The sequence below is a fragment of the Monomorium pharaonis genome, chromosome 6 (genome assembly GCF_013373865.1).
Source record: "Monomorium pharaonis isolate MP-MQ-018 chromosome 6, ASM1337386v2, whole genome shotgun sequence".
NCBI classification, from domain to species: domain Eukaryota; kingdom Metazoa; phylum Arthropoda; class Insecta; order Hymenoptera; family Formicidae; genus Monomorium; species Monomorium pharaonis.
This window is the reverse complement of record NC_050472.1, coordinates 23,536,940-23,559,724: the sequence shown is the minus strand read 5'-3', so window position 1 is coordinate 23,559,724 and position 22,785 is coordinate 23,536,940. Positions and strand designations below refer to the sequence as shown.

The following is a 22,785-nucleotide window of genomic DNA, read 5'->3' as shown; positions in this document are numbered from 1 at the left end:
ATTTTCAAAAGAAACGTTTTAAAACGTTGGCGAAAGAAGCTTTTTATTTTAGTAGAATAATTTTCGTTTAAACGTTTGTTTAATCTGGTATTGCAACTTTAATGAAGAAAAATCTCATGTTGCATATCCTTTAGATAGCATCATAACCTGGTATCAGACCAACTAGTTTAATCTGTTTAAGGGTGATATATCATTGCTAACGCTTATTCCACTGTCTGTCAGTTCTTCCAGTGCAAAAGAACAATGCTGAGATTTATATGGAAATTTGCCGTTCCTCTTATATTTCATGTATTTTAGTTGGAGATCTCTGGGGTAAAAAAATGTACCTATACAGCATATGTCGTCTCTTCAAGCTCGGATCGTGAGCATTTTTATTCGCCATTCGATTTGCATTGTAGATTTAACCGGAAAAAGCATGTAGAAATTTTTTAGATAGAACTTTAGTTACATAATATGCAACATCAACGCCAAGATTATGAGATTGTCATATATATAATATATCGGTTTTGCATTAACGATTTCCATGTTAATTTTCACGGAACTTCAAATTTGTTGAACTTTTGTGTATCACAGTTCTTATGCAATTTAATAAAATAGAATGAAATAAAATTTAATAAAAGAACGTCCCGTTGTTTTACTCGCGCGATAAATGTCAAACAGTTACGATTAATCAAACTGTTTCAAATTAATTCGCTTCCACACGAAATCGCGCGAAACGACGTATTGCATATAAGAATTGTAGAATTTCGCGTTGAATCTATAGTTGCAGAAGCAGAGCTTCACCGCCGTTGCTTGGCGGTTGGTTAAGTAACGAGCGGTGCATATTTAGCCGCGGCTTCTCTGCAGAGACATGCAAATGTACAGCGATGGCTCCTCTCGGTTGGTTGCCTCCATACTACGTGAAATATACTCCGCTTCATGCTTAATCAAGATTTTGCCGGCCATTATACTCCAGAGTACCATTCTTCATAAAGTTTTGCATTTTGACAAATCTGTGACGTGTAAAGAGAGTATAATATTTTTACATAATTTTTTTTAACTCTCATTTCTTACTATTACTAACATATTTAAGTTGTGTATGTAATATATCAATTTATTCATTTATTATTTAATACACGAATTCAATATGGCTTATATTATTTTAATTTAATTATTACATAAACAATACATTATTTTTTTAATTAAATGCTTTATTTTTTAATATGAATTGTTGAAAATATGATTATAAGAAAAATTAAATATTTATTTTTTGAAACCGAAAATTTAAATTTATCTTTTAGTTTTATTATATTTAAAAAATTTTTGTTTATTTATGTATATTTATGAATAAATTATTAATATACAGAAAAATCGTTATTGATTCAATAAAATGTGTAGTTGCGGTAGGCTGTCAACTACAGATATACTCAATACAATAATATTTACTGTTCATGCAAGTACAATGTTGATATTGCAATAGCATATGCCATATATTATTGTATTGAGTATATTTGTAATTGGCAGCCCACAATTACACATTTTGTTCAATCAATTTTCTCCGTTCTAAATTATTTTTATATTAACTTTTAAGTGTAATTTAAGCCTAAAAGATTAAAAAAATAAAAATCAGATTATTAGTTGTCATTATACACCTGTAAACTTTTTTATTTACGCAGTAATATGTGTATACACGCATTTTTATTACTATTACTTTATACTATTGCAAATAGGATATCCGCAACACCCTGGGTATTCTTTTGTTTTATCTTCATGATATCCGATTTGTGTCCCTGGGGGGCAGTTAGCAACAGGACATCTAAAATTTATACAAAATTAACCTCTGATTTCTAAACTTTCTAAAACACTAAACTTCACATTGCTTTTACTCACGCTTTAAGTGTTATGTCTTTCGCTGACAAACATTGCACTTCACAACATTCACAAGGATTACCACCCATCATATTTTCGGGACAGTTTACTGTGTAAACATAAAAAAACGTAATTATATTAAATTATGTATAACATAGAACAGGTAATGCCAATTACGTTAAATAAAAAATATCGTTTCTTAATATCGAAAAATATCCACATAAAACATTCTCATTTCTTACATAAAATATCCCGTTTTTTTTTTGTAAATAAAATAATTTTTAATTTGTTACAAATGTAACATAATTAATTCTCAGAAATATATAATTTTACGAAAGTACACATATAAAGGTTATGACTAATTAATTGAATTACAGATTACATGTTATATATAATGTATATTCTATTAAAATTAAACAATCTTCCTTTGAAATATTTTATTTAATTGCTATATTATCTTAAATAATAGACATAAATATAAATATATAATCAATACGTACCATATTTTGGATTTTGGGTACTAAAATGAATTAAGATAAGAAATATGCACAATGATCCGAAGTGTTTCATCTTGCTGGATTACGTTGAATGAGACGAGCGCAGCTTGAATTACGAAAGTTTTCAATATATATTCACAAAACATCTGTTTTCAACTTTGACCTAAAAAGATTAGATAACGAATAAAAATGTGTGAATCAATTTGATTCAGCATTAAAGTTTTGAATCAAATTGAATCAAATCAAATTAAATTATCATAATTTTTAATTAACGATATAATTACTGTTACGTGAAATTTTAATATGTCATAGAAGAATGATTTCTAGATAAACCTATTATTTATTATACAATATAAATTATCTTAAATATATACATGTAGATATTTAATGAAAAACTGATAAAATATGTTTTATTTAAGAAGACATTTCTTATTTTAATAACATATATGGATGTACAACTTTATTTATTAGTGAAAAATGATTTTATAAGATTTTTAATATATTTAATATAACTTGTAATTCAATCTTTTAAATTTTTTAATGATTTAGATTCAAATAAAGATTTAAGTTTCAATTGAATTTTATCGATTAAAACTTCCATTTATGTTTACTATATATTTACATACAAATACCTGTTACATTATTAATATTAATAATTATTTTTATTTTCTTGATAATTAAAAGTTTAATGAAATGTTTGTTAAAACAAAAGTATAAAATTAATTAACAGAGATACTTATTATTGAATTATGATTATTTATTTTTGATAAAGTTTTATTTTTATCAGAAATAAATTATTGTACATACGCGTATACTTTAGATATTTGTACATACATTGATACTTTATTTACAATTGACATGTAACTCATAATGGTTTTATACATATATTTGTAACGTAGAAATTTATATTACATTTTTAAAATCTTATTTATTTTTACTGCACCGCGGACAACAAACAGGATATTCAGAATTACGATCTCCAAGATGTTGTCCTGCATTCTTCTGACAGTTACATCTAAAAGAAATAATTATGATGTAATATTAGTTTTATGTTAATAATTAAACAATGCATTTTTTAACATAAAAGTGTAATATTATATATTTTTTGAACTTACTCTTCTATTGTATATTTATTTTGTGATGTACATTTTACTTTTACACATCTTTGCCGATCTGCTTGAGGAAGTACCTCACTAAGACAGTTTTCTGTAAAATGTTTATGATAAATTAATATAAAATTTAACTATTATAAATACGTATACAATAGATGACACACACAATTTTAGGAACGTGTACAAATAAAAAATATTAGAGTATGCATACAAAATTAAATTAGACTTAAAAGTTAGATTTAAATATTCTACTGTAACAATTTTTGTTGAACAACTAAAGAGCAAAGTTAGGCTAATAATAAATATAAGCACATAAGACAATTTCTGTTAAATTGTTCTAAGTTATTTTAAAATTATGTACCATATTGTGGGACTTGCACTGAAAAACACACAAATAACAGAAGAATAAGGAGAAACGCAAAATGTTTCATTGTGCAATATGTTGTTACACGGAAAAGAACAAACTGTTATGAAGGATTCTAATATCGAACTAAATTTATAGAGTACCTCACATCATAAGTGCAAGGTCAAGAATAAAGATAAAGCTTTTTCAAAACTGTTTACGTACGTCTTATGCTTGGTTATTGCTTTCTCATGTAATTTTTTATAATCTTATTTACATAATTTATTAGTTTCTTACTGCGCTCTAAGAAAATACTAACAAGTAAGTTATGCAATCTAAATGAGATAAAAAAATAATGACAAATTGTAACAATTTATGTATACCTTATGTGAGATATGTATTTTATTATGAGATTATTAAAATTACCGAAGTTTTATATTTGTTAAACTGTTAAAGTATCAACATGAATAATTATAAATATTTTTTAAAAATAATTTACTACATATCTACAGTTTTACTGATTTAATTTTGATTTAATTTTTTTCACGCATATTGAAAATGGTTTTTTAAATTAAAAGTTTATAATTAATTAAAACAAACAAGACTCATTTAATAAACTTATTGTTTAATTTAAATAAACTGCGTTTTTAAACAATTTTGTTCGTTTTTACCTGATTATTAGAATTACTATCGATAGTAATATTATTGTTATAATTTTTTTATATCAGGTAAGCAGATTAAGTTAGATAATATTAAATAAAGAAAGTTCGTAAATAGTATTCTCAAGGGGAGTATTTTGGAGTTGGTCACATAAGAAGATACGCAAAAGCGAACGCACTCAGAACTGCTGCGTATCATGGATATGTTGTTGAGGTAGGTGAGTCCATTCCCAGGGCTTTGTTAAACGGGATTGGTACCGACTCTAGGGACATGCCAAGATATCTATTATGTCAAGAGCGGACGAAATGAGCTTCTTGAGACTTTCGTTTCGTTCGTCCGACGAACCGATCATTCAATAAGATTCACCTTCGACGACGAATCTTGATTTGCAAAATAAATTTAGTGATTGTTTTGAATAAAATTTTAATTTTTTATTAGTTAACATTTGTATTAAAATATTGATATATTTGTCACGAAATGGTACCGTTATATAACTAATGACGCAAAACGTATTGCATAAGAAGTTGAAAAGTCAATAAGTTATCAATAGTACAGTTGTATATAAAATGATAAAATATATTGCAACTTTAAATTTAAATTTGATAAGTTTTGAATTCAAACGTGTGCACAATTTGCAACTGTTTTTACTCAGGACAGACTGATATATGTTTTTTTTTTTTGTGAAATATTTTATCGCAAAGTAATTCCTTCAAAATAAATGTTTCTTATTTAGACTAAACGTTTAGCCTAGATTTACTCTAGTTTAACATAAACAGTTGCTTAAATTAACAGAATTCTGCTATTTTATGGATATATATAATAAATTTTAAATTAAAAAAAAATAGATTTTAAAAATAATACACGTTCAACGTATAACTGCATCTACTTCTAGAAAGAAATGTTCAATTTATTATAGCAGACGATGAAATATTCAAATGAATTGGAAAAAATGTCAAAGTTTAGAAATATTTCCTGCGATAGCTGTAGCTTCAAGTAATAAAATTTTATTGTACTTTTTTATTGAATCTTCTCCGTTCTTTGTTGTGTAATTTATAGTTACGTGCTTCTCGTGCTTAATTAATGCATATGCATGTTATTAATACAAATATGTTTTTTTTTAATTGCTTATGAATATTTAATGGTGCCAAATGGAAAATGAGATGTCCATGTTTTAAAACAAGAAATCAATTCATGCAGGTCGCGTATGAATTTAGAATGAAGGGAGTAAAATCCATCGCAAAATCCGGCGCACAACAGGGTCGTAAATAATCAACGGCTCTTCGATCCGACAACAATATTGTAACATCGGGACTACTGTTGCCGATAACGTGCGATTGACAGGTCAGTCTCTATCGGCATATATCCTATCTTCGTCTCCGTGACAGGTGCCGGGTTACACTGAAAGCGCGCGATTCGTATAACGTGAAGATCCCCGACGTCCACGAGCGTGTAATAATTTTCGCTCCTCAACTGCAATAACTCGTCACCGTCATTGATACTCGAGAAAAACAAATTCGTATTATTTTCCTTTAGAACTTGTTCCGGTAATATGGCCGCGTATCTTTTCATTGTTTTCTCCGCATCCTTCGCCGCTTGATGAGCTTTCTGCAAAAAGGTTTGCATGAATGACTGCGCTAGCGAATCGGCGTAGTAATAAATGTGGGTTACACCAGAATGGCCACGTCCATCGATTGGATAATTTAAAATACAGTGTTCTAATTGATGAATACAAGAGAAAAGGTATAGCAGCAATCACTTATAAATGGCTGTGATCAATCCGAACGTGGCCATTTTGGACGCTTCCAATAAATGTAGGTTGCACGTCAAAAGTTGCACGCATCTATTACAAAATGTACACCGCATCGAAAGTCTTTCTCTCTTCTCTGTTCGCATCTGACCAGTAATATCATCGACTTTTCAGAAAGCGATATTTCAATATTTTAACTTTATTTAGTTGCGAGCAATAAAAAAGAAAGTAGGCTGTCACTGCCGTGTTCTTACCGCGATCTCCGATTCGTCCTGTTTATCTTCGGCGAGCCTTCGCCATTTCAGAAAGGCAGCCTTATGCGCATTCCTCGCTTTTTCGTATTCCGGGTAAACGTCAGTGGCGAGGCTCTTGTATCCGAATGCGCCAGCTGCGTTGGTATTGCCGTCTTTCCCGTAAGAGCTACCGCCGAGGAACCAGACGGTGTATCGTTGCAAAATTGGATATTGCTTCGTACGCATGTACCAATATAAGGAGAAGCGAAGGGCAAGCTCTTGATTGGGTCCACCCTTCCCAGGATGCTCGCCGAGATGAACGGTCGGTCGACCACCTAGCAAAAGGCACAGTCCCAGACCCCATTTGTCCTTCGTGGGAAACATCTCCCATACCTCCCGGTCGGTCAGAGGGCATACCGGACTCTCCTTCATCTGCTCGTACATCTCCAACTTGGTAATTTTGTTCTCAACCGCCAGGATCATTAGCGACGCGATCTTCACATACTCCTGCGCGAATTCCTCGACGGTTCCGCCACAGGTGAAGTTTAATTTCAAAGGAGACAGTCCAAGTTTAAGGACTTTCGTTGCCATACATTCTACAGCGTCGGCGTTGCATGCGATCACATATTGCTGCACAAATTTATATCTCTTCTTTTCGTCTAATTGGGCGTCCGCTGCTGTCGTTCGAGGATTGGATTCCCCTAACAATTCGCGTACACTCTGCGATACTTTGTCGATAAGTCTGTACTTCGTCAGAATAGCTAGAGCCCTTTGATCCTTCGGATCGTAAACGCATGGACCACCGCCCAATTGCTCCGGTGGTTCTGCTGATATGTTAGATGTGAAAAGAGTAATGATTTTAGCCGGATACGCCAGACGCGCCAGATCACCGCCTAAAATTTTTTTATTATACGAATTAAACATAAAAAAAAGTAATTATATATTACAAGAAAATTGTAATAATATCTAAAATAGAATATTATGGAACTTTCATCCGTACATACGCTTTTTTTCTTAAAATATTAAATTCTTAAAATATTAATGTTAATCTATTGCTAGCGAAAAATAGGACATTTTACATTGATGCAAATTAATTTTCACAATTGTAGTTTTAAATGCAATATGAAACTGACAAAATTAATTTTATATTACATTTGTTTATCTAATAGGATTACGTTTACTTACATGTTCTTTTCAAAGAAATGCTGATGAGATACATGAGTTAAAGTTTCGCGAAGTGGTTAATGAAATTTTCTTGCACCTAACTACTTACCTCTTATCGCAGAAAGTTTATTTCTCACGATATTGATCTCTTCAAGAGTTGCATTAGTAGCTTTTAACCTGTTGAGAATTCTTAACTTATCTCTCAATGTAATTGTATCATGCGGGCAGCACAGAAGGTCGTCTAGCTTTTGAGACAGCATAACTATCAATAGATCGCGTTTTTTCAGTCGCTTACAATAATTCGTGATTGTCTGTGTAATCTCAATTGTCTTTTCATCCGGTTCTCCTTCCGTCCCGGCTTCGACGAAAGTTATACAACTGTCTAGCGTTGGAAGAGCTTCCGTGAAGGTCGACATCGTAGAGATCGATTTGCGTGGTACTACAATAAATCCCTTTTTCAGTTGTTTTCCAACCATTCTTTCGAATGCCGTGCTCATCATAACTGCTTCCTTGCCCCAGCCAACAATATGCAAGTTATTATTTATTTTGTACTTGACGTTATTAATTATTAGTGTTGTACGACCATCATATTTAATCTTTTTAGGAATAATTATTGACGGGTTAATGCATTTTATACCGGCTTCAATAATAGTACTGAGATCTTGGCGAATCTGTAGTTGTTAAAAATTTTGATTTAAAAATTAGAATAATTTTTTTGTTAAAATATATACACATATATACATATATATATCACGTTTTAGCAAATAAACGTTTATTGGATTACTGTAATATTGTTGCATTTTATAAATTTTTAATTAGCTAAAACTGGTACGTAGAATTTCTGAATATACAATTTCAAATACATTGCATAAAAATAAAAAATTTTTCCATGAAAATTAATAATCTTGTATAGGGAGGGGAAGATGTAATAAAATTTTTTTATATCAAGTAAATATAAAAGCGTATCAATAAAGCAAAATGTTGTACAAAATGTTTTCTTCATATAACGTTTATATAATGTAATTATGAGGTAAAATAAATAAGGTAAATAATTTTAAATGTTATATTATAACCTGCAACATGGCTTTTTCATCGTGTAATTTTTTTGTATCTCTAATCTCCTTCTGCCGTATGCTCGTTTCCATATCAGACCGCGCATTTCCTATCAGTATTTTATCAAATCGCCTTTGCTCCAAAGAAAGTTTTACGTCGTTTATAACTTCCTATTTTTTTGCTTTTATTGCCGCGATTTTTCGCGTAGTTTCTTCTTGTGTCAACATTGATTGCTAATTATAATCTTTGATTGCATTCTGTTTTTCTTCGTGTTACATGATTTAACAATACTTTTACGATTTTAAAATAAATTATAAAAACTAATTAGAAAGATATTATGATGTAATTTTGAGTATTACATTTTAGGTTATTAAATTGAATATAATTTCAAGTTACTTAGAGTTATTTTGTTTTAATTACATGGAAATTGAAATAACTTTTTATATTAATTTTTAAAATATTAAAACTCTTTTCCATAAAGTATTTGAAATTGCATATGATTATTAAATTCCTTCTATTTTAATTTTGAATTGTTAAAATTAAGAAATAAGTATTTAGAATATTAAATAATAAAAGAGTATTAAATTATTAATTAAAATTAATATTGAAATTGATATGTAGCATTGATCATTGTTGTTAAAAATTATTGATATATTACAGTTTCTGTATTTTGATAATAAACGAGAATAACTCTTTAATTGTTTCTCTGTGTTGATAACAGAATGCATTCAAATATAATTATCAAGAAATTGTTAAAATACCAACAATTGTAAGTAAATTTTCTTTATTACTAGCTACTAAATAAAGTTGAACTCAGGAATATTCGGCGAACACTGACGTAACCGATTGTCGATATCAAAATATGAACACGCACCAATTAAAAAAATTTACTATTATATTGTAGTTTAAGTTGATTGAATACAACTAAAATTATATTAAGATTTTTTAATTAAATTTTAAAGATTAGCGACTTTTAATTTAATGTAATAGCTAGATGTTTCTTATTAGTAATTTTATATTAAGATGATTTTATATTAAGATGATGCCAATATTTAAATAATGAAATTATTTTGTAAAATGGCGTAATTAAAAAAAATCAAAATTTGTTAATGGCAATTTCATACTGAAATGTAATAATATTTTAAGTTATATTGTTATTATATTGCATAGTAGGTTGAAATTTATTTACTGTTGGTAATTTTATATATTTTGAAATACAAAGTAAATTTAGATGGCGTAGTTGTATGAGACAGAATTGAACATGACGTCAAGATTTCCAAATGGAAGACGTAGGTCACGAGAGAAACGAATGGAGGGAATGCGCTTATATATAAAAGTGTTTTGTGCGCATTCCCTCCATTCGATTTTTGCGTGACCTATGTCTATCATCTGGAAACTTTAGACATACGTGAACACTACATATTGAGTGTTCTGCTGTCTAGCAGATGTAGAAAAATTGAATTGGAAAGGTTATGATAGACAATTTATCCAAGATATTGTGTTTCTAGATCAGTATTAGAATTGTGCGAGTGAGAATATTTGGAACTTTTTTAAAACATGATTTGCATTTAGAAGAATTGAAGTTAATAAAACAAATTATGTTTATCAACCGATAGAGCAACAGTGAATTTACTAGTCTGTACAGTAGAGACTGAAAGATCATAATTTCTAAACAGAAGATAATGGAAAGCCATTACGCTGATTTATTTCGCATCACCTTTATGCTAAACTGTTTTCTATTTTTTTCCTTCGCGGGAGTGAACAGCGCACCAGTGACATTGAATATCATAGATGTCATGAAGAATGACTCAAAACTATGCCCGACATCTAAATTTTTATACGAGTCAGAAATTATAAAACTTTGTGCATCCGTGACATATCCTACTGCTCCTTGGAATTATAATCCAGACAATTTAACTAATTTTCTGTGTTTAGGAGTTTATGATACAGCATACAAGATTTGCCAATATTCTAGTCAGTTGCCAATTCCCCTCAATAACACAGCAACATTTGATTTATATTTAAAGAAATATGTTCCTAATGAGAATGAACCCCAGGAAGAATTTTGCTCCAGATTACAAGGATTAACATCACTTTATAATAATACTGAAATAAATCAGTTTTGGAAACCATTAGTTAAAAATCTCAATATACCTCATACATGTTTCAGGATATGCTTTGATTTTCATGATAAATTTCGTCCACTATGCGCAGTACTTGCTTGGATCAAAAGTATTGATGATGATATGGTAAAAAGGGCGAATAAGGTAGAAACAAAACATAATCTTGTGGCAACTGATAAAACGCATATAAGTCAGTCAAAGGAAGAAATAGTGGATATCAAAATTACACCAATTGAATCGAAAAAAATAGAAACAAAAGAATCTAAGAAGCAAGATGAAAAGCAAATTACATTAGATTCTAACAAGAATAATAATGATGTTAAAGGAAGTAATTTAAATATTCCTGGAAATGCACCACTTGCAGATGGAGAAAAATTGGATGATGAAAAAACAAAATCTGATACTGGACAAGCGAATAATATTCAAAAGAAAGTAAATAGTTCTTTAGAGACACAAGCTCATAAAGGAAATAAAGAGAGTAGCATTGTTACTGAATTTGATACTAATGCAGAACTTGCAAATCCTATGAAAGGTATTTCTCCAAATGGTGATTCACAAATTCCATCAAGAAATGTAAATAATAAAGTTATAAATGAAGAAAATGCAGAGAAATCTAAAGAGCAAGATATTGATAGTATAAAACCCAGTACAATATCAGAAAATACACAAGAGCATTATGATGCTGGAAATCCAGATGATAACATGGAAAATGATGGACTTGATGGTATTAATACTAATAAATATTTATTTCTAATGTGTATTGTTATGATTATTTATAAATTTGTTTATATATTTACTTTATTTTTTAAATTTATAATATATTAAAATTATTTTAAATAAAAATAATAAAAACAAATTCAAATTTTATTTAGCATATTTTTATAAATTTTATATTCTTTGTTTTTTTTTATAAAAAAAATAATGTATGTAAATTATGTTTATGTTATGAACTATTTTTATATGTACACTTATAGAAAAAAATAGTATATATAGATTTTATTTAAAAAAATTAAATTTTATATATGTATTTGACTACATTTATAGATAACATATATTTTTATTATTTTATAAAATATGTATATTATATGTACGTAATTTTTAGATGTAGATGAGACAATTCAACATCCAGACACAGGTAAAAATGTTCAATAAAAGTTATTTTTGTATTAATTAATTTTATATTATATAATTATGTATTTCCATGTATATTTTTTTGATAGGAAATCAAAATGAACATATACAAGAAGCCTCCGAACAGAAGAATAATAATGCAAGAATAACAGAATATTCTAACATGAGAACAGAAGATGATTCCCATTTCTTTACTTATTTTACTGTGATCACTTTGGCGTGTCTTGCTGGATACATAGGTTATCATAATAAACAGAAGGTGAGTTAAATTCGTGCATTTTTATTTACATATATAATTATTTGTTATATATAAATAATTCTATTTATATTTTTAGATACTTGCTATTGTATTAGAGGGTCGAAGATCACGAAATAATCGTGGTAGACGGCGACCGAGTACAGCCAGCTATCGAAAATTGGATTGTACACTTGAAGAAGCCGTTACGTCACAATGTAATGCTAATGTTACTCATGTCATATATTAATGCGAGTAGAATATTACAAATTTTCTAATGTCTGTATTATAGTATAACAAGTGTAATATATTTTGTATTTAAGCGTACTTTCAGTATAATATTATTTAATTTTCTAAAGTTTTATATTTTGGCATTGAAATAATCCGCCATAACAGTGAAATTTATGAATAATAATAAGGTATAATGATGATATAATGATAATTTGATATGTGATATTGAAGAATCTAATTATATTTTTCATTTACATTATATCGAGTTAAACGTATGATTTATTTAAAATTTTCATTCTTTTATTTTCATTACTTCCCAGTAAACTGTAGTATGCTAACAAATTGGTAGCACATTTGATCAGGAATTGCGCACAAATTAACATTCATTGTGTTCGTAAAAAGCATGTTTTGTCAACAGAGCCTACTAATTCGAAAAGTTGAATAGATTCTGCTCTATTTTTTGCACTAATCTGTATTAAATTATACAAATACGTCAAAATTTGTTCGATTTCTGCTATAATATTTTGTTCATAAACTTTCATACATTTTTGTCAGTATTTTTATCAACGCAATTTACTTTACAAATTATATTTTACTTATGTTAAGTTTTTTCTGTTGACAAAATTTGTAGCGAACACTTTGCAAAATTGCTCTCGACAGATTTTGCTGTATTAGTGCATCATTGAAGAGTTCATGAAAACTTATTATTTTTATAGGTCAAACAAAAATTTAATTGTTAAATAAAAAAATATAAAAAGTTTTTAATAATTTTTGTTTAATATATTACATTTTTTTACTTTTGTGACATGCTATTCATGAATATTAAAGTACTATGCGTATTACATTTAAAAAATCATATATTATACGTATTTTAAGTTTAACAATTTTTGAAGAAAAATAGTATGACATAATTATGACTAGATATGACATACTAAATATGACTAATTATTGATACTACAATTGGACAATCTGTCAATAATAATTAATTGTTAATTTAATGATGACAGTTGATCATTGTTACACGCGAGTTCTAATCGATATATTCATACTTTATTTTTAATTAATACTAATTTGTTTATATGTCTATATGTCGTTACATCGCCATAATTATAAATTACAAATTAATCTAATCGTTTTATTTTATCATTGTTTTCCTGTTTGGAAAGTAAAATTTTATAAAGTTTCACGATGAGTCTTTTTGATTCGTCAATTTGAAATGACTGAAAGTGGGTTTAATGAAAAGAAATATGATTACGCGTCAAAAAACCATTGCAAGCGTGTCGTCGAAATACTTATTGGCACGTAAATTTCGTCTTCCTCGAAATTTGAATATAATGTAATATATGTATAAGTTTTTGGTCTTTATTCTGATGTTTCTAAATTTTAATTAATATTATGGATCTTATTCCGTTATAATTGGAATTATAGATCTTATACAGTTCTTATAACACACACACACACACACATACACAGTTTTATAAACACATTTTATTGAATTATTATTGGTTCTTTATTTTAGAAGTAAATTTGTTAAAATAAGACACTTGATTTTTGTTTTGTAATTTTGTATGCACCTAATGCTTTTTAATCATTTTTTAATGTTTTTAACTCTCAACGGTCATACATCCAAATAACTTCAATACGGTCAATGGAAGTCATGTTAATGACTTCAAACGGTTGGTATACGCTTTTTTGATTGAAAAAAATTACTGCACGTTATTCAAGTATTCTAAGATGTGCTGTAATAATTTGTGTAATAAAATTCTAATGTTAACATATTAAAAAAATTTTATGAAAAAAAAAATTACTTTTTTTGCTTTTTTTCATTTCTCGAAATTTTAAATATGAACTTTGAATTAAAAATTTGTCAGGATTATCGTGACAGGGGGTGACCGTTGAAGGTTAATGTCGTCAAACTCATATTGTATTCATAAGTGTTTTCTTATTTTATATATAGTCTTTTGATTCTTTTATTTCTTATGAGTTGTTTAAATTTATTCAATAGTAGAGGAAAAGAAGATTTATATTTTGTACACAATAGTTTTGTTACTAATCAATATTTTAAATAGAAAACTTAATGATTACATTAGTCAATGTGTTATTTAAATTATCTTAGATTCAAAGTTATGAAATATTTACTACTTAAAATGTTATTTATAAAAATATAACTCTAAGAGAAACAGGTGGTGATGCGATTCCGCCACAAAAATAGATTAAAAAATTTGGTTTTGTTTATAAAGAAACATAGTGTTTCATTACAAAATATATTTACTTAAAATAAAGAGAAAGTGTTGTAGAATCAATGCAAATGTATGCACATACATACAACCTTTCCACATATATATATTATACGATTTGAAACACATACCGTATTTTTTTATATTATTGCACAACTTTAAATTTTGAACTTTTCTAAAAGAATTACTTAATTTAATTAAAAAGTTAATATTAGTATTTCTTAATTAGCGCCATATTTTCTAGCAATAAAAAGCCGTCCAATTATATACGATTCAAGTTTACTGCAACTTGTAATTAAAAAATTAATGTGTAAGTCTTTACATGCAATAATAAAGAAAGATCATCAATACTTACATACAACTTGTTTTTAGATGATATTTTATAAACAAAAGCTAAAAATAAAACTTTGAAAATTAATATTATTATAAAGTATTTTTAATTATATATCATGTTACTAAAGTGTTACTAAATTTTTATTGGACATTACATTGGACATGTTACTAAAGTGTTACTAAAATTTTTATTAGACATTAATTCCTGAGATATTTTTGTAAAACATATAACTTACATAAAAATATCAGATTAATGATAGCGTCTCTTGACAGATAAGAATGTAATTTTTATGTTTATATATATATACTTAGAATTGATTGTCTTTTGGTATATGTAAATAAAAAAAATAAACTGCTATTTTTGTTTTTTTTTTTTAAAGCAGCGTTATGGAAATATTAATTATATTAATGTTGTAATAATGTTAACATATGCATTTTAATGGAATTCTGATTGTTTCATCAAACGATCGAAGCGTTATCGCTAATACAGCAAAAGTAATTGTATGAATGATAGAATTGAAAGCATCTCCTGATTTGTTAACGACATAAAAAGAATTATGATTATTGCAGATTGTAGTCATGTCCATAATGAAATACTCATGCTGTGGTATTGTCGACGTGACCTGATAATATTGAGCGTATCGTGTTTTAAAAAATTGCATTGGTATTGTATTAGTGAGTCTGTGAATAAGAGATTATATACATATAACGTTTTAAAAAATTAAAACAATTATTTTAATAACACAAATACTATAATTTTTCGTAAGATTTGTAATCTTATTATTATTTAATAAAAATTGATGTATCCAAAAATTTATATCTAATCAATATTTATATTAAAACTAAAGTTTAAATAACTAAAGTTTAATGTTGAACTTACATTTATTTTTTAATATCTGTTATACACGGAATCTATCTATCTATACAAAAAATACCATCTCTGCTGTGATATTTTATCCAATTTAGGTAATCCGTGTTCTTCACGTATACACCTGGCATTCCAGGAGCAGCACATCCAATACCCCAGGAAACTATTCCTATTGAAATGAGCAAAGAAAATTCTATTTGAAAACAAAACTATATAAGTTATATTGTCATACATTCATGAAGTATACATCTATAAACATCTATACGTATACTTTATGGATGTATGTGAATATGTATTTCACGACATAATCTTTCTAATTAATAACAAAAACATGATTCAAAAATGCATTTGTAATATATGCATACGCGCGTTCGTGTGTACACATATATACACAGTACTTTCATGATATTCTTACCAATTATTTCAAATTTTCCATCTATTCTTGGATATAGAAGAGGTCCGCCGCTGTCACCCTGAAATTTTAATATTAGTATCTTTCAAACGCAACATATATATATTTATTGAAAAGATAGATGTATTTAATTTTCTATTTTATATTCTATCTTATATTTGTAGATCTATAAATTATTTGTGCAACATAAACTATCGAACAGATAGTAAAAAAAACTTGAAAAAAGTTATTTTTAATGATACATAATAAAAAGATGTTTAATGTTGTTTTGATTCCAAAGTAAACTAAAAGATTAGAATTGATGATCAAACGTTAATACCTGACAGGCATCAGTATTGTCATTGTAAGCACATATCATCGATTTTGTGACATGCTCGCCAAATGAAGTATTCCTGCATGCTGCAAAAGACATTACTTTCAGGGTGGCTTGACGCAAAAATCGGGAAGGTTCTCCTTCCACTGAAACACGTCCCCAGCCGGCAACTTTGACGTACTGTTCCGTATAATCAGCACCTATCATTGCCAATTTATTTGTATTATTTTTGTTTATATTTAAAAAATATAAATGCATATAAATACCTTTCTGTTTAATTCTATTTTATTTAATTTTTACATATAAATATCTTTAATTTTAAATGTTTTTAAATTAATATTTATAATTAATGTTTAATTAAAGACCTTAAATATTAAGCAAAGGCTGCACAGAAGCTGACCTTTATGCGGGAGACATGCAGGTCTTACGTTTTCATCAATTCTAACTGGATGTTGTAGTCGAATCAAAGCAATGTCATTTATATCATGGAGATAATCACTCTCGAAATGTTCGTGTAAAATTATATTATCAATTTCAACTATATATCCCTCATGTGTGTTTTCGATATCGTGCATACCTACGCCGACTGAGAGATCGTCATAATTTGTCCTATGCAACTCACAAGAAAATAGGAAAATTAGATTTTACATTTATAATGCATTACAATATAAAGTATATTTGTATTCTCAAAAAATATATAATTAATATAATTGATTATAGTAATGTACAACACCATTTACTTAATAAAATTCATTACTTTTTGTCGTAATATTATTATAAATCTATAAGCAGATTTTAAAATTTTTGAAGTTGCAAATTTAAATTATGATTAAAAAGTTATTTATTTTTTTGTACATACTTGAATACTTTAATGATTGATTAAATAAATAATTTGTATATATCAACGGTCATTAACTGTTGACTTTAGTATCGCGTGTGAGTTTTTAAAGAAAGTATTAAGTGAAGTGAAATAAATTTTTGAGTAAAGTAAAAGTGATAAGCTCACACTTTTAATTTTTTCAAGACGAAATAGATAAAATACCATTTAACGCAATGTCCAGCTGTTAACACATATCGGTTATTAATTAACGTGCCTCCACAATGAAGAGTTCTCTTGTTAAGTATTGCTACGACCCAAGGAAATATATGCGGAATCGTTATTTTTCCGCCGACAATACGATTCGATATTCCTCCTGTTATTCCACATTCTATTTTATAAGAAAACGATTTATTAAATTAATTAACATTGTATAAGCATTTATGTAATACAGTGTTATGTTATATATTGTCCTACAGTTTCTATAATAAGAATTAAGTTAAAGAATTAAGTTAAACCGTTGTCTGTGTAAGGCTAAATAGCTTATAAGCTGTATAGCTTTATTTATTTCTTTCTATTATCCTTATAAAATGCTGTTAAAAGTGAAATTGAACAGTTTAAATGCTCACTAAATAAGATATTTTTTTGTAAAAGCAATTTCTCATATTGACTTGCATGACTTTTCTTTGCAAATCATATGTATGTATGTGTAATTTTAATACTATCTTTACCACAATCTGGATTTATTTTTATACGTAGACGATACGCGCGTACTGCCTGAAAATGAGTATAATGTAATTATTCAGTAACCAATGGATTGTCACGTTCCACATTGACTTGTCCTTGTGATAATTTCATTTAATTATTCTCTCAACGAACGTCTAAGATCAGAAGGATGTTGATTGCGATTGTCAGAGTCAAATCGAGCTTCATGATGCACGACTTTTGTGGAAATTTCACCTGCTGAAAACAGCACGAGATAATTACTGAACGTAACTCTGGGAACACTCTGTTCTATATCGAGTCGCGAATAACAACAGTAATCAATTTCGATTTTACATCATTGCCGATCGTATCACCTTGTCCGCATTTTATATCTTGACGAGCGTATACCAATAAATCGCTATTCTCATTAATACTTGAACGGTAGAGCCTGATGAATGATTATGCAGCGTGAAGTACGCTACAATCTCCATGACCCAAATTAATTATAAAATCGAAATATAAATACACAATCCTTAATACAATCCGTACAATGTAAATAAAATATTTATATAATAAATTTATGTCTACAGATTTTTCAAAAAAATTTGAAAGAAGTTTAAAAAAATGGAAGAAATTTTTTATCTATTTTGATGAAAATATATATTAGATCGCTAATCTTAACATTGGCATTCTAAAGCGCGTTCTTATTTCGAACACTGCACTGTATTATTGATGAGAACATGATTTGCTTAAATAACGTTATCAATATACATTTCAATTGTTGAATTTTATCTAGCTTTTTATATGTAAAAATGCATTTTATTCTGTTTAAGATGGATTGATAGATTTTACAGATCGCTACTCTATCTTAGCTCGAAAGTGTTATAAATTATTTTCGGAAAAGCAAAAAATGTATTTGGGTAATATATATAAACAATAAATAGCGTGTGTATAATGATAAGAAAATGTATACATGCATGTCTATGCATTTTAAGTAAATAATAACTTATTTTTATTCTTATATTTAAAATTTTATTTTGTGTGCTATTTGAAATACAGTATATATTATGTAGCAGAAATAACAATATACATAGATATCACATATGTGCAACAATATTTTCATAGAAAGTTTGCCTGTATTATTTTGTACAATAGCACGCATCCTTAGTGTGTTGTAATATCCAATCAAGGCGCGGTCCTACTCTCGTGAAGACAGTTGCCCTAGGAGTATTGTCGCATTCATTCACGCTCGGAATAATTCCTATAATATATATTTTATTAATGATATATTTGTTTAATTCTAAAACAATACTTTACATAATTTGCACCAATCACAAAATATTTGTAATATAATCGTTGAAATCAGAAATTTGAGATTTAAATTTAAGGGGAATAAGATACATTTTTAAAAAATGGAGATTTTTAATTAGATTATTATTATATAATTGTGTATTTTTTTATACAGTTTAAGTTTAATAAATGATTATATTTACCAATAAGGTCGTAAATTCCGAGGTATGATCGATATTGCACAGAAAATCCGACATCATTCTATAAATATGCATTAAGATATATATATGTATACATATATATATTTACTTTAAATTTATAAAAAAATTTAATTTATTTAAAAAAACATTTATAAATTTTGGAATGTTATATCGTATGTAGATATATTGTAAAGTCATAATATATATAATTTACTTACTCCGCATACTAAAGAATTTGTATTTACAACACCGATGCATCCGTAATCATCGTCTAAATGTACTGGATTTATTCCTGATTTAATACATTCATTGCGGCCCAAAACAGGAAGACCTAATTTTCGAGGTCTACACGCCTGATCAGTATCATTATTATCTTTGTTCTTAGTCCATCCTACTAAAGTTCCAACTTGACCGAGATAAGTTGATCCTGGAATTTGAAAAGAAAGATTTGAATATAGTCCTACAGTTAATTGTTATCACAAAAATATAATAAATATTTATACTATTAATTATGAGAAAAGAAATAAACCTGGGTTGGGTAAGCATATCGGTGATATTCTTTTTTCGAATTTAATTGGTCGACTCAAACGAAGTAAAGCTAGATCATGAGTATTCGATGTTGGATTGAATTCTGGATGTAAATTTAGGGTTTCAACGCTATTGTTTACTGACGAGATATCTAAAGAACATCGATCGTATTCTCCCAAAGATACTTTTATTTCATGTGCTGTTGTTCTGTCGAAAAAAAAATTAATTGTACAAAATATTTTATAATTGAGTTTTACTACGTGTGGTATGATTATGTTTAATAATAGTATTGAAGATTTTATTTTAGTTTTACTAACCCAATAAGTTGACTAGCCGCTGTTAAGACATAACGATCGTTTATTAATACTCCACTAACTAACAGTTTAGAATTTACGTGAATGTTTGCAAGCCAAGGAAATTCATGCGATTCTGTATATTCACCACCCAATATCCGTGCTACATTACGATTTGATCGGCCGCATACTATAAGTATATAAAATATTTAAAAAATATAAAACATGGATAAAATATTTTATATGAAATACATATCTTAAATTTGAGATTAAAAATTTATAAACTGTGGAAATTATTTCTTTAAAATTTTTTGTAATATTCCAAAAACATATTTTTTTAATGTTTTATATGTGTATTTGTAATTGTTAACATAGGATAGCTCAATTATTTCACATCTTATGAAAGAGTGAAAAAGAATAATTACGTATTACCTTTTTTTGTAAATGCGGGCGCACGTTTGTATGTAATAAATATTGCTATGAAACTTCCGAGAAAGTAGTTGAAATTTTAAAATCTATTTGATATTCGACACTTTGTATGGTAGAAAATAGATGAAAAAAAATTAAAAAATGAGACAATCAAGCTCAAATTTATAACAAGAGAGAGAGAGAGAGAGAGCTCAATAATATTCTAATATAGAAATATTTTTATATTTAAGAAATGAAAATAAATACTCTTTGTGTGTACAGTATAAGTAATTTAGAAATGATTTATTTTAAATATAGAAAGAACATTGTTTAAATTTTTGTAACTTTTTTATGATTGTGTGTTTGTTACTTACGTCATTTTTGAATTATTTAATAATTATATATAGAGAAAAATCGCCAATATTCATTGCACTATTAATATTATTAAAAACATAAGATCCTTAGATAAACAATTAACATAATTTGAAAAAAGACGTTTTTTAAATTTTATTTATGTTTCTATAATTTAATTTTTATTTATTTTAGTTTTTATTTATGGAATACAGTTTAAAAGTGATATGTTGATATTGGCAACCATCTTATATTAACATATATATTAGTACTTACAGCAAGCACCACAGGTTCGGAACCTTCCAAAAACCAAATCCAAAACGCCACGTTCATGTCTTAATTCAACCTTATTATTGACCTATTTAGAGACAAATGCATTTACTAATTTTTATACATATAATTAAAATTTTTTAAATGTAATTTTAGTAATAATTTCCAATATTTTTAAGCTTTCGGAAAGTAGAAATGTAGAGAAAATAACAAATAGCAATGTCATTTTATGCAAATAGTGTAATTTAATGTAAACATTGAGATAGAAAGATAATCGCACATATTTATGACTTGTGTCAAATATACGCAATTGATAAAAATATGTGAAAAATTGAAAAAGTAGATTACTGTGGCAAAAATTAATATTGTAAAATTAATATACAGAAGCTTACAGCAGCATCGGTGATGTGTTTGTTGCAATCAGTTCTTCTAAAGTTCACCACCAAAATACAAATGAGATATCTAACATAGTCTTGCAGCTTCATGACTTTTCTGTCAGTAGTCGAGACGATACTGGTCTCACTTAAATAACTGGTTTGTGTCGTATAGCGGGACTACGGTCGCCCGCATCCTGGGACACTCAAGAATGTAAACTCAATATAGCCCATACATTTCACTTTGTGTTTAAGTTCGTTGGGCTTATCGTTGTATTCATTTTATTTTTTTATATTTCATTTTGGTCGGAGAAACCAGTAACCGGTTTGCCGGTCCCGTTACACGTCTTTTGACATCGCAATATCAATCACGTCACTTAATATTAATGAAATTTATTTGGTATTTTTAACATTTGAAAATTTGAGAATAGGTTTTTGAGCAATAGAATAATATGTTAATAATGCAAATCTTATACATTTACAACAACTTTTACATTACAGTTTTATTTTAATTATCAGTAGTATTTCTTTTAGCAAAATTTGTGATTATTTATTTTTAGCTATCTGATATTGTAAAAGACGATTTTTCACAAATTTTGTAATAAAAATATGTAAAATAGTTAAAATACATGATTATTTTTTGTTTTAGATACAATATGTCAAATTTTTTCTTAAATTTGTATACAGTAAAATATATATGTTATATATACAGTCATAAGAAAAATATATATGTATACATTATTATTGTATATCGTAAGATAAAAATTATCGTAGTATTAAAAGAAAAATTAATATTTAAAATTAGTTTCTATTTTTTTATGTTATTTATTTATATTTATTTTAAAATATATGAAACTAAAAAATTGCAGAATTATAATAAATTATATTCTAAAAGCATTTGAATTTAATTTATACATACAATTTATTATACTTTTATATGACGTATTATAATGATAAATATTTAGAAATATATGATATTAGTGGCTTAAATCTATAATCTCAATCTCAC

At 27.5% G+C, this 22,785-nt stretch overlaps 5 protein-coding genes across 5 annotated transcripts; 1 reads left to right on the top strand and 4 right to left on the bottom strand.

Moving 5' to 3' along the window:
* Positions 1–1,612: 1,612 nt before the first annotated feature.
* On the bottom strand, positions 1,613–2,508 carry LOC118646064. The gene is made up of 3 exons (XM_036288339.1): positions 2,349–2,508; positions 1,870–1,957; positions 1,613–1,795 (listed from the first exon to the last, which is right to left on the bottom strand). Exons 1-3 carry the CDS (start codon positions 2,416–2,418, stop codon positions 1,687–1,689), a joined length of 267 nt encoding a protein of 88 aa, XP_036144232.1. The 5' UTR covers positions 2,419–2,508; the 3' UTR covers positions 1,613–1,686.
* A 3,226-nt stretch (positions 2,509–5,734) lies between these two features.
* Positions 5,735–9,167, bottom strand: LOC105841154 (glycerate kinase-like). The gene is given in 4 exon segments (XM_028190737.2): positions 5,735–6,065; positions 6,462–7,333; positions 7,714–8,275; positions 8,678–9,167. Coding segments are annotated over 4 exon segments (1,935 nt in total). The 5' UTR covers positions 8,885–9,167; the 3' UTR covers positions 5,735–5,771.
* An 883-nt stretch (positions 9,168–10,050) lies between these two features.
* Positions 10,051–14,676, top strand: LOC105827779 (trans-Golgi network integral membrane protein 1). The gene is made up of 4 exons (XM_012665901.3): positions 10,051–11,504; positions 11,883–11,915; positions 12,001–12,170; positions 12,247–14,676. Exons 1-4 carry the CDS (start codon positions 10,340–10,342, stop codon positions 12,394–12,396), a joined length of 1,518 nt encoding a protein of 505 aa, XP_012521355.1. The 5' UTR covers positions 10,051–10,339; the 3' UTR covers positions 12,397–14,676.
* On the bottom strand, positions 14,195–18,510 carry LOC118644151 (chymotrypsin-like elastase family member 2A). Its single transcript, XM_036288647.1, has 7 exons — positions 18,237–18,510; positions 18,089–18,134; positions 17,583–17,748; positions 16,941–17,149; positions 16,547–16,740; positions 16,231–16,288; positions 14,195–15,984 (listed from the first exon to the last, which is right to left on the bottom strand). The coding sequence occupies exons 1-7, from the start codon at positions 18,288–18,290 to the stop codon at positions 15,860–15,862; spliced, it is 852 nt and encodes a 283-aa protein (XP_036144540.1). The 5' UTR covers positions 18,291–18,510; the 3' UTR covers positions 14,195–15,859.
* A 604-nt stretch (positions 18,511–19,114) lies between these two features.
* LOC105841161 (vitamin K-dependent protein C) lies at positions 19,115–22,464 on the bottom strand. Its single transcript, XM_028190784.2, has 7 exons — positions 21,795–22,464; positions 21,409–21,490; positions 20,398–20,563; positions 20,082–20,287; positions 19,771–19,979; positions 19,556–19,613; positions 19,115–19,323 (listed from the first exon to the last, which is right to left on the bottom strand). Exons 1-7 carry the CDS (start codon positions 21,885–21,887, stop codon positions 19,202–19,204), a joined length of 936 nt encoding a protein of 311 aa, XP_028046585.2. The 5' UTR covers positions 21,888–22,464; the 3' UTR covers positions 19,115–19,201.
* Positions 22,465–22,785: the final 321 nt, after the last annotated feature.